At 31.6% G+C, this 16734-nt stretch overlaps 1 protein-coding gene across 2 annotated transcripts in view; it reads left to right on the plus strand.

Annotated features, from left to right (window-relative positions):
* Positions 1-15408, plus strand: part of LOC129965450 (dystroglycan 1-like) — a 73444-nt gene extending 58036 nt beyond the window's left edge. For both annotated transcript variants that reach the window (XM_056079322.1, XM_056079323.1), the window contains exons 2-4: positions 460-671; positions 4429-4552; positions 8235-15408. In XM_056079322.1, coding sequence (XP_055935297.1) covers positions 489-671; positions 4429-4552; positions 8235-11146 — 3219 coding nt within the window. In that variant the 5' untranslated portion in view covers positions 460-488 and the 3' untranslated portion in view covers positions 11147-15408. The remainder of the gene's footprint in view (positions 1-459; positions 672-4428; positions 4553-8234) is intronic.
* The last annotated feature ends 1326 nt before the right edge of the window (positions 15409-16734 follow it).

Here is a 16734-nt window from a genome sequence, read left to right on the forward strand (position 1 = left end):
AATAAATTTCTGTCTTAGGTGTTATTAAATACACCAAATTTCCTTAACGAATAGAAGGTACAATCTTTCCCTTTATCATAAATCCTTGATTCTACCTCGGGTAATTATACTAAAGCAATTGGGATTAATCATAAAAACACAATAGCTTCTCTAAAATATGACAGGATATTAAATAATCGCAGTTTTAAAAAAAAATTATAAATCTGGTTCTTGTTTCCAATATGTATTTTTATGTTGCAATATGAAGAACTCGATAGCTGATTTTAATGAATTTTTTCATTAAGATGTGTAATCAAAGATTTGTTCACTTGTTTTCGGAACGAATATAATTTTCTGCTTGTTATGCAAAAAAAGTGATGACAAATACTCTCTATTTTACAATGAACACAAACTAATATTCATATTAATTACCAATGTATCAACGATCAACAATAAAAACGATTTTTTTTTTCTTTTCAGAACCTAATGCCGTGTGGTGACGCGCGAAGATGACGAAGAGCATGAGGGGCCCTTTGCCCCTGCTTTACTTATGGGTCATAGCATATTTAGCGGCCCTCTCTACCGCCCTTCAGAGGAACCAGGGCATCACGGATACTAGAGCTCATGTAGGACGCATCTTCCGATTGCAGATTCCAAAGAATGCGTTCGAAGGAACCATAGAACGATATGAAGTAAATGAGTTTTGTATTTGAGTCTGTTAGCATTTCACTTTTTCTCTATATTTATTAAAACATAAAATTATCTGTACTATATCTATAAAATCATTATTCACTGCCTTATCATTCCTGCTTAGAGTTGGTAACATTGTTATCATGTGAGCGAAGGTGGATCTGATAGTGTCTTTGTCTTCGTTCGGTTGAAGAATAAACATTGCTACATTGCTAGCAGTAAATTCCAGCAAGGAGCCTGTCAAGCATTTCCTCAATGTGGAAGATATTATAACAGCTTAAATAAATCGCAGATACAATACAAGAAACAGTACAAGACACACAATACAAGAAACATGTTATACCATCGCAGATACAATACAAGACACACGATACAAGAAACATGTTATACCAAAAATTCAATACTTCAGAAATGTATGTAGTTGGCGTCGCTTCGTCATAGAAAGGGACATGCTAGATTCATTACATTAATTGTCGGCCGCTTAATCAAAATCCTTCATCTCTCAAGATATATGCAAGGTTTAGAGCGAATTTACTTAATGAATCAGAAAAGCTTATAGGACTATATCAAAAAGGAAGCCTTTTTTTTTTCAACTTTTAGCCTTGCTTGCCTTCTGCCCAAAAATAAAGTGCAAGCCTTTTAAAGCCCAATATAATTATCTTTTTATCTGCATTATTTTCTTATAAGCGGAACATTTGATAAAATACCAGACAAACTTAGAACGTATCTTCATTCTAGGACTGTCCTTGATTATTTAGGATATCATTTTAATTATAACTTTACTCAAAAAACGTAGTTCATTATAACGGGAGATAATTTTCAATAATCACGTTCCATGTTTAATTTTTTTAAGTTTATAAATTCTTTAATCTTTTATTCTCTTTTTAATCTTTAAAATTATTTAATGCTTTTAAAATATCGAGATGAATTAGGCAATTTTTAGTTAAAGCAAAACCCCAAATGTTCAAAGCAATTTCGTTGAAATTAAAATTAAACCCACGAAATTAAAATCAAACTTTAAATATTGGATAACAAATTCCACTTTTTTTTCCCTTTCAATTTTATATATTAACTGGATTTAATACCAAACCATATACCAAATTTCATCCGTTTAGCTCAAAATGTTTCTGAGTTGCCGTTTTCATGATCAGTCAGACAGATATAATTCCAAAAATGCATTTTTCGAACTCTGAGAAGTCTGAAGATAGAAATTCGGTAAAATATCGGACGATCTTTCTCTTGATATATGACTAAGTTTAAAAAACAAAGTCATTTTGTTTTATAAACTATGTACAAAGAAGCAATATTATTCTCCTTTGACATGAATGAACAATTTCCTGCGGCATGTTGATTATTCTTTTCTTTGCTACATTTAAAACTTCGTGGGACTTAGAGGCTTCCAACTTTCTGTTGCCATTTATTATTTTTGGCATGCCTTTGCTCTTTCATGAGCACCTGATGCTGACAAAACAATTCCGAAATTAATTCCTCAAGAACCCATCGCACTTTCAGAACTCAAGAACAGCTTATCAGCTGAAAGAAGGGAAAAAAGTAAAATTAAAAACCACTTACGTCAGCATTCTTTTCTTTTATTGTTCCTCGAGAAAAGAATGATATATATTCCTTCTTTTGCAGAAAACGGTCCCTTTCATCCAAATTGATTTTTTTTTTCTCTTTTTTTTTCTCTCTTCCTATTGTAAATCTTTAATTATTGTAAAAAGTTAATTATTCTAAAGTTATAAACTTACTATAATGAAGTATTTGCATTTTTAAGTGTCTCATTAATTATCATAAAATTGGTTGATTTTAGAAGAAATTATCGGAAGAATATAATATTAAAATTGAGTATTTCTAAATCATCAAACAATTCTTTCTGGAAAGTTCCATGTAAAAAAGTATTTAACTTCTTGTTTTATTTTTCGGTTTCGTTCGGAATATATTCAGAGTCATTTTCTACTCATTCTAACGTCACTATTCTATCAAAATGACATATGTCAAACTGACTAAAACATTTTGTTGATGCAAAACACTTGCCTAGTTTGACTACATCTGCTCTCATATTGTTGAATGTGATATGCGATTTGTTGTATGTTCTCACAAAATATGCAGCAGTTATATCAAAATGTCGTATGTCTTGTTTATGTAACTTTTGACATCATTAATTTAATTAATCATATTATTTCAAATTTTGTTTCAGAGTATGGTTATATACAATATTTTTAATCTCTTATTGTTCATTGGTGACGGTAAATGATGTTGATGATCCCTCACAGAAGAATTTATCATAATTCTTTCCTTATTTAGTTTATCTTTTTTTTTTTTTTTAATTATTTCTGAAAGTTGAAAACAGCACGATTGACCGTAGAAGGGACTCTAAAATGATATATATAAATTCCTGTTGTAAATTTCTCTGTTTGAAAAAAAAATGTGGTGTATAGATATATGCATTTTCTGTTTTATATTATAGATCTTCGTTGGCTTGATTTTAGAATTTGAAACTGACTTGTTTACATATTACAAAATTTTCTTGATTTTTGCACTATAAACAAAAGTAATTAGGCTTAATCAAATGATTAACTTCAAGGCATTGCCTTTTTTTATTTTCTCATCTTGCTAAGTTCCAATTTATAGCGCTTTATTTCTGCATTTCCTGTTAAAACTGAAATAAGAAGCAATGAGTTTGTATAAAATGACTATTTTTTTATACTTTAATAATGAACTCTAAGAAACGTAAAATTATGCGATGGAAACATTTCAAATTTTTAAAAAATGCATTAAATTAGATGTTACAAGAGAATGATAGTCAAAATAGGCCAGGCATTTTGGCAGATGACAATGACTTTCTCAAACAGTCCCTCTTTCGTGAAACTTACACATCCCACCAATATGAGAATGTTTGACCCATAACGTTAAATTTAAAATATATCAAGCTCAAAGGGTCACTCAAGATGACCCTTTGGTGAAATCATGTTCCGAATCTGTAACCGTCCTGTCCCTAAAATGTGATGATGATGATGTTGTGTCCGCGTTACCACGAAAAAGGGGGTTGCAATAGCTTCTGAGGGTAAAAACCACTGAGCACCCGAGTGCAGAAGTCTGACTTCGAGCTCATGAAACTCACACAAATTCGCTTGCACAACCCCTTTTTTACAGAGGGGCACATTCACACATCGCACAGATAGAACACAGATGAAGAACAACCATGCCCGAACCGGGATTCGAACCCGGGACGCCCAGATCACGAGAAAGCACACGCTACCCCTATGCCAGGACGCCGTCCTCCTAAAATGTGACCTTGCCATTAGACTTCAGATGAAACTGTAATTTTTTTTTTCTATCCGCAACAAAAAAAAAAGTCTTTATTGCGAATGATATAGACTTAAATGATGGCTTAAATTCCAAGCTGGTGCCCAAATTTTAATACTTTTCGCAATTGTTTTAAAAATTGCATCTATTAAATATTTCTTAAGATTCTGCACTCTTCACCAATTAGAATTTTTTATGCAATGTTTGGAAGCTACAAATTTATTAAACTTTTTCTTGTATCTACTTATTGCTACTATATTTGGAAATAGGCGATCATTACCTTAGTTACCATAAATCCCAAACTTGCTGTTTCAAACTCCAACCTACGAATTCAAGACAAATAGCAAAGGTTTTGAGCCAAATTTAACACCAAATTAAAGCTATAACATTGAATGATATATTATGTGATTTTCAAAATTAAGCCAACTTTCTTAATTTTTGGTAAATTTTTAGGTTACTGAGGCTGGAGAAAGTAGTTTGCCTTCGTGGCTAGAGTTCGATCCTGAACAACAACTATTTACTGGAGTCCCAGGCGTAACAGATAGTGGTCAACTTTATGTATGCATCAAAGTTATTGGTAAGTCCACATTTAATTTTTTTCTTTTTTTGTACATCCCATTTAAATAGAAGTAATTATTGTCTTTTTAATTTTTTTTTACCTAATTGATTAAAACCTCCATCACAAGAATGAGAAAGATGCTCACACTCTAAAGTAAGATTTTTGGTAATGTGTCACTGTGCGAAACTGTGTTACATATATCACTAATAATATTATATATACAGGGAGATCAAGAAATAACAGGAGGTGTTCGGAGCTCTGTAGCGTGTTATGTACTGGAAGAAATATAACAAGATTTGGCCAGCATACATATTAAAGTGTGCGGTTTCTATTTGTCAAGAAAAAAAAATTAGTACCAAAAAACGCCAATAAGGAAAATTCTGGCGCTGCGATCGAAAATTACATCATGTCATTTTCATATACGAGTATTTTGTGACACGATATCGATGATAAAAGGAAGGGTTATGAGAATTCAAGTCATTTTGCAAAAATTCGCCCGCCGATGGCTTTGTGGCTATGTGAATGCGACTTATTAGTCAAGCTGTTTTATCAGCGGGATGAAAATGCCAGTTCTGATCTTCGTGAATATCGGAGGTTAAAACAGTTACGTAGAGAACCGATGACCATAACTAACTTACGAAGAATGGTAAGATCAGAAAGATTTGAAACAACAGGAATATTTGGTGCGCAACTAGGTCAAGGATTTAAAGGTATCAAGCAGAAAGAAGTTGCCGGTGCCGTTTATGGATCAGGCGATAGCTAATAAACAGGCAACCAGCAGTGCACGTTCAATATCACGACATTAAGTGGATGACGAATGACCGTGGTGGATATTATGATGCGATAAAGCTCACTTTCATGTGCAGTGCCGATATGCTGCTAGCCACCACCGAAAACCTTCCAATCGACGGGTAATGACAACGCCGTTAACGGGCGAATATTTGCAAAATGACTTGAATTCCGTAACCCTTCCTTTTATCATCGATATGGTGTCACAAAATACCCGTATATGCAAATAACATGATGAAGTTTTCGATCGCAGCGCCAGAATTTTCCCTATTGGCGTTTTTCGGTATTAATTTTTTTTCCTTGACAAATCGAAACCGCATACTCTAATATGTATGGTGGCCAAATTTTCTTATATTTCATGCATTATTTCATCCTCCGAACACCTCCTGTTATTTCTTGATCGCCCGGTATATAGGGAGAGAGATAGATGGATATAGATATAGATAAATCGATCGATATAATTTTAGTAGTACAATTGATACATATAAGGTTTTAACGAATATTCAGATTGAATAAAAAATGGCGTGTCATTTAACATTTTGTTTTATTGTACATATATTTTTGGTACATACACATATTGTTTTGGTGCAAGAATGATACATATATTTTTTTAATTTTATTTATGTTTTTAAAAATTGTGAGAGTCTTTGCAGTAAAGCAATCATACGCTAGTTTATTGCAAGCCAATTTCTATATAAATTTCCTACAATTATTCCTGCTATTAAGATTAATATTTTTATTAAATGTCATATATAAATCAAGAGTGTCCTCCTCTTCGACTTTCCTTCCATATAAACAAAGTAAAGAAGCGTTCACTTCATCATATGGTAAAGAATATTTTGGAAAAATATCTCTTCCCTTTTAAAAATCGGCTCAAAAATTTAATTCACATATTTTAATTTCATGTAATGACCACATTCTAAGTAATATTTTCCTTTCTATTTACGTTTAGATATTACAATATTCATATATACACTTCCAGACAGACAAATGTCCTTCTGCCAGATTTTGTTTAAATATTGATGTAGATATACTAAATTCAGTTTAATTTCATGACTAAACTCACTTGACTCAAGGATGGGTACTTCTATTAAATATAATCCAAAAATATGTTTTTTAAATTCTGGAAGGTATATTAATTCATGAAAAAAGACATTGACCAAAATTTTACTGTTTGAATTTTTGTTGATTACAAAACTTCCTTTTGTACATTTTGTATATGGGAAAGATATATATATTTTCAGAAAATTCATTATTTAATGTGTAAAAAAATTGGGAAAAATTTGATTTTCTATTTAGCAAAAAAATTCTACAGGCCGTCTTCTTTATGGGTTTATATTTTAGAGAAAATATCATCTAAACCCTCGTGAAAGAAATGAAATGGAATTCATGAAAAAGGAAGAAAGAAATTTGAATACCTACTTTAAAACAATGTAGCATTCAAGCATTTTAGGAATTTTTCGTCTATGTTCATATCGTTCTTTATTATTCAAATCAATTTTTGCGAATACTGTGTCAAAAGCATGCATGTTTTAAAATGTGTCAAAGTATTGGCAATAAACTGAGAATTCTAATATTTATTTTTAAGCAAAAAATTACTAAAATATTCACAATCTAATTATTTTGTTTGCATGCGGTTATATAAAGAAAAAACAGTGTTTTAAAATTGTATTTGAAATGAATATAGAAACGCTTGTTAAAACGAAAGAAAAAAATTGCAAACAAACTTTATATAACTAAAAAAACTATTCTTTATTAATTTAATGTGATATAAAAATTATTTAAGTGTGCGATAAATATCAGGAAAAGCATATAAATCTTGATCAAATTTTAATTAATTAAACAGCTGAAAAATACCACTAATAAGCATATACTACTGAGTCACTGAGTGCAAAATTTGGTATCTATGGTTCCGACAATCTATCATGTAGAGATCTTTGAACTACTTTTATATCAAATGAAGTGAAATTTACTGTTGCAGTCTATAAATGTTAAAATATCTCTTTAGATTGTAATAAATAGATAAATCTAATAACTATATAAATAAATTCTTTGACAAGTAGAAGAAGACACTATATAAAAAACAAGTTTTTTCAATTCACCATTTTACATGCTTACGATTCTACTCTATATTAGAAATGATGAAACTAATACAAGAATATCTGCTTATTGTCATCTTATCTGAAGTTTTTAATTAGAATCTTTTTAATAATATCTTTATTTCTGGACTGAATACTAAAAAATAAACTTCATAAGAGCTTACATTCTAATAAGTTCGACATCAAAATAAATAATCAGACGTAAAATTCTTATTTAAATTTAATCTCTCTTCTTCTAACTTCCTCATAAAATCGAAGTCGATTTGTATCTTGAACTAGAAATTATTAAAATCGTCAAAACATTCAGTCTCGAGATTTTGATGGAATGCTCTGTTTCAGATCTTCTTGGAAGCAAAAAGCTATCAATATGCATATTAGCACAATGTTTCAAAACCGCAAAACGTAAAAAGAATAACCCTTAGTTTTATCACCAGAATCAATATTCCATTTAGTACTAAAATTTTCAAAGAATTGATGGCTATTTTTTTATTGAATGGTAATTAGTAACTTCAAAACGTAATAAGCAGTCGAAACGAATTTTGATGCGTGATCTTGACATTAAAATTAGAAAATCGTATTGAATTTTGGTTCAAATCACGAAAGAAAGGAGGTCTATATTCTTATTCGACTCTTTTCACCGTACTATAAAACTTTACAAAAAAAAAAAAAAAATCTGGGGAAGAACATTGCCATTTCACACTATAATCCTCTGTTTTTTTTTTGTTTGTTTTTTTTCATTTCTAATGCTATTTTATAAATTGTCATCATTATCACTCTTTATGACAATTTTTTTTTCTTATTTTTAATTTTAGCTGGCAGTTCTACAGCTAAAGACGTCTTTTCTATTGAAATAACTGATGATTCACCCGCAGATGACTATTGTCAGTTTGGGAAAGAAGAAACCACTGCCACTATTGTAATTGATGCAACTCTTTCAGACCTTAAACCTTCCGAAAAATTCCATATGTTGCAGGCTATCGCATCTCACTTCAATCTGCCTGAATCGAGGTTTCGTATCTCTGCGCTTCATCGTGATGAAAGTTCATTTGATCCATCTGCTGTTCGAGCGGGTCCAGGAAATGCTCTGGAGAGAAGTCACGAAGGAACTCAGATTCAATTTAGAGTGGGTTGTTCTGGCGATATTTCTTCGGAATACGAACCCATCATTGCAAATTTAGAAAAATCAGCCGCAAATGGCGAGTTGGCGGACTTAATAGGCCATATGATTGTTGGGTGGCAGGTATCCGGAACTAATCGTGGTGTGACACACATCCGAGATAAACGAAATGTAACTCCGTTTCACGCTACCCCTGTGCCTAAAATGCATGTTACTCGATGGCCAACCTACACTGAGAGAATAATAGATGAAGCTGAAACGCGAGAAATAGTTCCAAGCATGCGAATAGTTCCCACAATGTCATCGCCACATTTTATCGATCGAACGAATTTTGATCATAGACACCGGCATCATCATGGACAAGATGTATTACGTAGACAAAACATTTTCCCTACAGCTGAAATTCTAGCATCACCAACTTATCGCTACCATCCCTTTCCTACTAAACAGGCTTCTGGTGCTACACCTCTCCCAACTCCTGTGTTATATCCCGACAGACCAACAACCCCTGTTGTACCAACTCGCATTTATGAAATTGATGGAACTGTTTCCGTTATGAAAGAACGAACTGTTCATGTTTCTGAAGACATCTTGTCTCGTTGGTATGTCCTTACAAGTGATTTCACTACTGCTGATATAAAACCTACAAGAAGTCGAACAACGGTAGAACCAACGAGAACCATGCCAAAGATGCCGAATTTCAAACCTACTGTTAGTAGTAGAACTAAGAAACTTTCATTGGTGGCTGGAAAAGCTTGGAGATATGAAATTCCATCTGATACTTTTGTTGATATGGAGGACGGAAATACTAAAGACCTAAAGTTGATGTTTATGACCTCGGAACGTACATCATTACCTTCTGCTTCTTGGATACAGTTCGATCCAGAAACCCAAGTTATATACGCTTTGCCTTTGAGTGAAAATATTGGGAAACATGAATTTGTTTTAGAAGCCATGGACAGTGAAGGTGCATCCACATTCGATAGAGTTGAATTACATGTTTGGCAACACCCAGAAGCTGATAAGTTTACTCATACATTCACAATGACTGTTCGATATAACAAATGGCAATATCCTGTCGGTATAGATTGGCAGATAGAAATATTGAATAGATTAGCTAGATTATTCAAAGATCCTGATAATTCTAAATTAAGCGTGATTCGTGTAACTTTGGACCCCGTCAAAATTCTTTGGTCTAATGATACTCTGGCAACTTCCCACTGCCCATTTGAAGATATTAAACGAGTTTATGACGTTTTTGCCACATTTGATCACCACCCGACAAAAGAGATGAAAAAATTCATGTCACCTGAATTTAGAGTGCAAGATATCAATGTGAAATATGAAGGTGCGTGCCATGGAGTAGTGACAACATCACCACCTCCTCTGAACGCCGCACCTATCTTAAGAAACAGCATCGGCAGAATAAATGTTACGGTTGGGGATATAATTAAATTCAAAGTCCCTGAGAACACCTTTTTTGATTTCGAAGATGGTGCTACACGTCAATTGCGGCTGTCACTCCTCACTCCAGATAACGTACAGCCTCCAAAATCTTACTGGGTTCAGTTTGATCCACGTAGTCAAGAAATTTATGGTATTGCCTCAGAAAGGGAAATTGGAACTCATGATTTCTTGTTGAATGCAGTAGACAGCGATGATAGATCTGTCGCAGATGCCTTTGTGATTCATGTGTCTACATTATCCAGGCGCGTGGAGCCACCTGTTGAATTCAGTGTTGAGTTGAACTATGATTTTGATGAATTTTTCTCCGACACGGATAAGAAAACTTTGGTTGCCTCAAAAATTGCGCGTTTATATGGAGATCCCGATCCTCGTCACATGGTTATTCTAAACATAACCCGCGGCTCTGTGGTGTATGCTTGGAGTAATAAGACGCTGGACAATGAAACCTGCCCAAAAGATAAGATAGAGGAACTTGTCAAATGCATCATTAATGATGATGGTACCTTATCTAATAACTTAATCGAAATGATGAGACCAGAATTTGAAGTCATTGGTGCTGATGCTGTTCCGAAAGGGATGTGTCTGGGAAGTGCTCCACCTACTTTCGTTACTATAACAACAACCACTCCTGCGCCACCTCCGCCAGAGGATCTGGAACCTACTTTGAAGACATCTACAGACGACGATATATACATAACAACAATAGTTCCAGCCATTGTCATAGCTGTTATGCTGGTCATTGCAGCAGTTGTTGCATACTTCTTGTACTGGAAGAAGAGGAAGGGCAAAATGAGCTTAGGTGATAAAGATTTCATTGGAAGTGGCGTTCCGGTTGTATTCGCAGGTGAACTAGAAGAACAGAAACCGGACTTAGGAAAAGCCCCAGCAATAATGAAAAACGAAAAACCTCCTTTGTCAACAGACTATTTGTTCAACCCTTTTAGGAGGGGCACGGCGGCTGTCCGAGACTCAGCCCCGCCAACCGCGGCTAAGACTCGTGACATCCCCCCTCTGAGAGAGCGAAAAGAGACTTCATCCCTTTACAAGCCACCACCCCCTTTTGCATCTAATAGGGAATCAAAAAGCACTCGTCCGAAAAGTACACAAGCGTACAGACATGCTACCTATGTGCCACCTTAAGGAAGATTCTTAGTGTGATTGTCCTTTAGATCTGATTTACAAAAATACCTTATCCCTAATCCTTCGGGATATATTTCTTGAAATTCTTTGAGATTATTTCTTGATATAGAGATTTCTCAGCTCTTTGCTAATGAAATCTGTTGAACAATACCAGATGACAATTCGATATAAATGCAATATTTCTAATTTAAATTCATTTCATTGAATTGCTTATTTGATATATTGATTTAAAAATGAAATGATGAATGCAGTCTTGTTGATCAGATATTAAGACTGGATTCAATTATTTATCTGAAAATCTTCAGCTAGTCACCATGTTAAACTTCGGGTTTGAAAGTTTGCGAGATCTTTTCAGTGCTTCATCTTCAATAATTCGCAAATGTGATTTGATCGTCGGGACATGAGTTTGTCAGAGAACTGCAAGTTAAATGTAATTATGGTGTCTGAACAATATTTGAAATGACTGGATTATTAATTCAAATTACAATATTCATCGAGAAATTTAGATTTCGTATAAAACAATACATTTGTTCATTCAAAATGACATCTCAATAATTATAATTATTCTAAATTTTTTTTTTTTTTTTTAGTTTTGACTCGGAATGCTCTTAAGCGTCGTTTAACGCATTTATTTTAAAAATCAGTATCTCGACACACAAAATAAATTATCACAAAGTAGGTGATTTTTAAAGGTTTGTTTAACACATATTGAAATTATAATTTTTAAAACAAGTTCTTTTATTCTTTAGACTCGCCTCAATTTATAGATATATTTTGGAGTAAATATTTATCGGAATATTTTGTTGATACATAAGCATTGTTTAAAAATACATTTGATATTGGAATACAGTAAACATTTATGCCTTATAGTTGCGTTTGATCTAAAATGAAGATTAAATCTATTATCTAGCTTTACCTAGTAAGTTAAAATTTAGAACATTTTCAAATGTTTTTCTAGAGATATTACCATATTTCAAGTGTGACATTTAGGTGCAATAAATATTATTAATATATGAAAAAGCAAGAGGTTTACTAATGCTATGTTTCAAATGGCAGTGGCGTAGTGATGGGGAGTAGAAGGTGTATATATGACCCGAGTTCATTGGTGATAAAAGGTTAATGTGTTTCTGTCACTTTTTAAATCAACTATGATGAAAGGACAAAAATAAAAATACCTTTTTTCTCAGACGCCATTTACAATTGTTAAATAAATGATGGCGATTGGGGGAGGGGGAATCACATCATTCCCCTGGCGCCACTTACCTTCTCTAAGCCACTGCCAGATAAAGAGATTTTAGGAAACCTAATTATTGTTGGAGATAAGATAAAGTTGCCTGTACGATATATCATTCACATGTCGGTAATGACTTAGGCAGAAAATTGGAAAATTGTTAGGAAATGGTAAAATAAGTAAATAATGTTTTGTGGGAAGAATATCTTTTCCCTTCAAATTTACGATGCTTGTGTTGAGAAATGAGAGTATTTTATGTATAGGACAATCGTTTCACCCTCCTACATGTTATTCATTAAAGAGTTCATCTGTTTGTTTGTTAATCTACATCAAATGTTCCACAGATTTTGAATTAAATCCACGATTCGTGGATTTACTTCACGATGTTATTTTACTTAAAGATGCATTGTTAATGAAAGCCCTGTTTTATCAGTGGCTTCTTCATCTACAATAAAATGAAGGTTGATGTTTAAGAATGTTAATGGCTGTAAAGCTGCTGCAGAAACTTTTTTTTATCAATTTGATTTGTATTTGAATGAATTTTCATGTTACATTCATGTTGAAACACTGTTGTGGAAAAAAAAAAAAAATCTTCGAAATGCATTTAAAAAAATGGGAAAAAACTTTAATAATGTCCATTGATGGTTCAGAATTTAAAACTAGACTTCAGAGACCGTTTTCATTTCTATCTGAATTTGAACAGGATGCTCTGTGGCAATAATGTAAATAGAAATGTTAAATTATCGCTGCATCGAAAACCAGCTTAGATGTGCGTGCTTTTAGGGTGCTATTAAAAGTAATCAAAATGCTAAATTTCATGATATGTTATTTGCAATTATTCAACAGGTTAAAAACATCTTTTAAATGGTTAGAAAAACGATACTCTGATATAAAAAAAATGCAGTGAATGAGAGTGTGGCGAACATTTACAATATTTTAACAGATTTTTTTCGTATTATCTTAATAAGATTAAGAATATCATTCAAACTCTGATTTCCCGAGCATAGACGATTTTTTTTTATTTGATGATAAAAGTGAGTTCGTAAATGTAAAGTGAAGTGATTGAATTCTCGATCTACCAACCGGTGAGCACTAATGTTTTCCTTTCAATTCATGTCACAAAAAGTGATATTCGTGTTAAAAGGCTATGGACATTCTTTTATAAGTTTTACTGCAATGACTTAGAAGAGGGTATGATTATCTTCAAGCTGTCGTCGTAAAGTTATGAGCCACTTGTTGATAAGACTAAAACTATTACAGCCAACTTTATTTCATGATCATGAGACACTGGATGAATCTGTGACTATTTCAGCCTATTCTTGTCTTTAGATCACTTAGATAAGGCACACGCTGATGAGTCTGTAATTACTTCAATCAATTTGTGTCTCAAGATCACTTGTTAGATAAGGCACTTGCTAATGAATCTGCGACTTCTTCAATCAGTTTGTGTCTCAAGATCTCTAAGATAAGGCATTTGTTAATGAAATTATCCTTACTCGGTATATTAACATAGTTTGGCATAAAAATATTCGAGATTTCACAAGGTGCTAGTAGTTAACCAATTCATGAATCCATTTTCCTAGTTCCTAGTCTAAAATTGATCACCATGAGCATGTAAACTGAAAATGGCAGCTAAATACAACATTCATGAGCTAGCACTTTTCTTTAACATTGATATTCCAATCCTCAATAGATGCTTGAATTTATAAAATACAGCGCTGTTTATCATTAGAACAGCACGCGCTTTACTGAATCACTTTTAACTAAGTGTAGACTCACTCTCAAGACAAAGAATTTGCAAATTTCGAACCTTGTCACGCATATAGATTATTTTTCTTTTAAATTCTTATCGCCTTTTTCTTTCATAGATTGCATTTCTCTTCCAATTTTGAAATACTTTGAATGACAGGATAATTGAAACATTATGTTTTAATATTTCCGTTTTTTTTAAAGATTTATTTCTTAACCTGGTGAATAATTGCTTTTCTGTCAAGAAAATGAATAAAATTTCCTCTGTCAGTTCTGTTGAATGCACTGTTAACCTTACTAGAATGGCATTTTTACAAGATTAAACCTCTTTATAATTGTTTTCCACAATCCTCTAAACCACATTATTTTAGAAAACGTAATGTGATACTCATTCTGATAACTGTTGTTTTGATTTTGAAGTCTCCACGCATATTTTAGACATACAGCTACTAGATAAATTTTTGCTCTACTACAGCATTTATGAACAATTCGTTGATAGTTATATTTTATTAATACAAAGCAATTAACTTTAACTTAATTAAATTGTAAATAAAGAAATGAACAATAAAAAAAAGTCAAATAATGGAATTAACAAGCATCTCTGTGACATTCTCTGCAGTCCGCCATTTGCAGAGCAGTTGCTTTTTATCATCAAAGTATATATAAGAAAAAAATTAAATGTCGCAGATATTTTCAAGGAGATGAAAATATATTTTATCTCTTCCGCTGTTTAACTACTTTAAGATTATTCAAATAAAGATTTATTATTATAAATCTACTAATTAAAAATATAGAATAATTTATTATAAATGTAATATTTAAATGCTGAGAGAAACAAAATAGATCCCTCTCTATATTCTTATTGTTAAAAACTTTAAAAGCAAATAAGATACCCTCCATAGAGTATTTTATTTTTAAGAAATTTGTTGCCATGCGCTCTCAGCTATATAGATTTGCGCTTTTATAAAGGTCGTCCACATAGTAATAAATTAAGTGGAATTTAACTAATTCGAAGGTTTTGGATTTCTCATATGGTGCTTTAAATTTCTTATTAGCGTAACGTTGAAATATCTGTTATTCGAATTTATTTCGGTCCATCTTTTTTTTTGGCAAAACTACAAATTATTTTTTACTAGTTTCTTTTAAATATATAAATCCTTCATTCATTTATCCACTAATTGTTTAATGCTGACAATTTATTCAATTAAAACAAAAATAGAAAATAAATCAATTTTAAAAAAATTGCACATTAGATATATTCTGCAGCTTTTATTGCATAATTAATGTATTTGAAGTGTCGTATATCGTTTGCTTATTAAAATTATTTCAAAAAATTTATTATAATTACTATTATTGTATTCTTTAAATTCTGTATTCATTATTAGTTATTTTAAAAAAAACTTTAATATTAAAAATAAATCTTTATTGCTATTTTTTATTTGAAAATTCTGATTTTCTTTTGAGGCGCAATTTTTTTTAATTCCCATTTAGAAAAAGGAAAAAAAAAATCTAAAAATTTGTATTTCTAAAATTAGAAAAATTATAACTGTATTCGTTAAAATTATTTTTATTACGTTTATTAGTTATTTATAAACTTTAATGTTAAAAATAAACCTTTATTGCCAAATATTCAATATAATCTTTATTGTCATTTTTTTAAAAATTCTGGCTTACTTTTATGTATATTTTTAAACGCAGTTTTTCTTAATTCAAATTTTTGGACAAATTTTATTTTTATTATCACTTCGAATCAGCCAAATTCCGCTATATTTCAGTTAACAGTTTAATTAAAGCCAAAAACTGTGTCAACTTTAAAACGACAGGAGAGAATATCTATTTTGTACAGATGATTAATTATTTATTTATAAAGATAGGCTGGTTTTATTATAGGCTATCATTATAAATTTTAGTCCGATGGGGGAAATATTTATTCTTAACAAAAATACTTGAACTATGTAAATACGATTTAAGTAAAAAAAAAAAAAAATTAATGCAAATGAAAAGGTTATTAACTATCACATTTTCTAACTTATACTAGCATTCTAATATATTTTCTTATTTTTATTTCAGACTATGTAAAAATAAATTTTGTTTTTGTTCTATTTTGGGATTTTTTTAAAAATTCAGTTACTGATGTCCTTTGAATATATAATTTTTAATAGAATATCTTATATCCAAAAAATTCCTGCTTTTGTCTTTATTTGTTGCATTGCACTCTATGTATATTCGATATAGGCAAAAGACGATTTATACCACTTTCTTATAGAATAGATTTGAGAAAATGGTATAAACTTCGTATTCATTTTTTATGTTTTATATTTTGATGTTTTAGAAAAACAACCCCAATCTTATCTATCTTAAGAGAAATATATACTTTCCACTTCACGGAAGTGGCATGTAAATTTAAGGCTGAGAAACATCGCTCTCTCGTTTCATAGATATATTAAAATTAATATATATATATATTTCCTTGAAAGAAATAGATATTTATCGAAAACCCTATTCCTGTAAAAATTTATAATCATAATACTTTTTTTGGATTATAAATAGTGCCATTGTACAAGATTTCAATTAGAAAAAAATACTTATTTTTGGGGAACAATCAGTA

This window comes from Argiope bruennichi, chromosome 4 (genome assembly GCF_947563725.1).
Source record: "Argiope bruennichi chromosome 4, qqArgBrue1.1, whole genome shotgun sequence".
Lineage (NCBI taxonomy): Eukaryota > Metazoa > Arthropoda > Arachnida > Araneae > Araneidae > Argiope > Argiope bruennichi.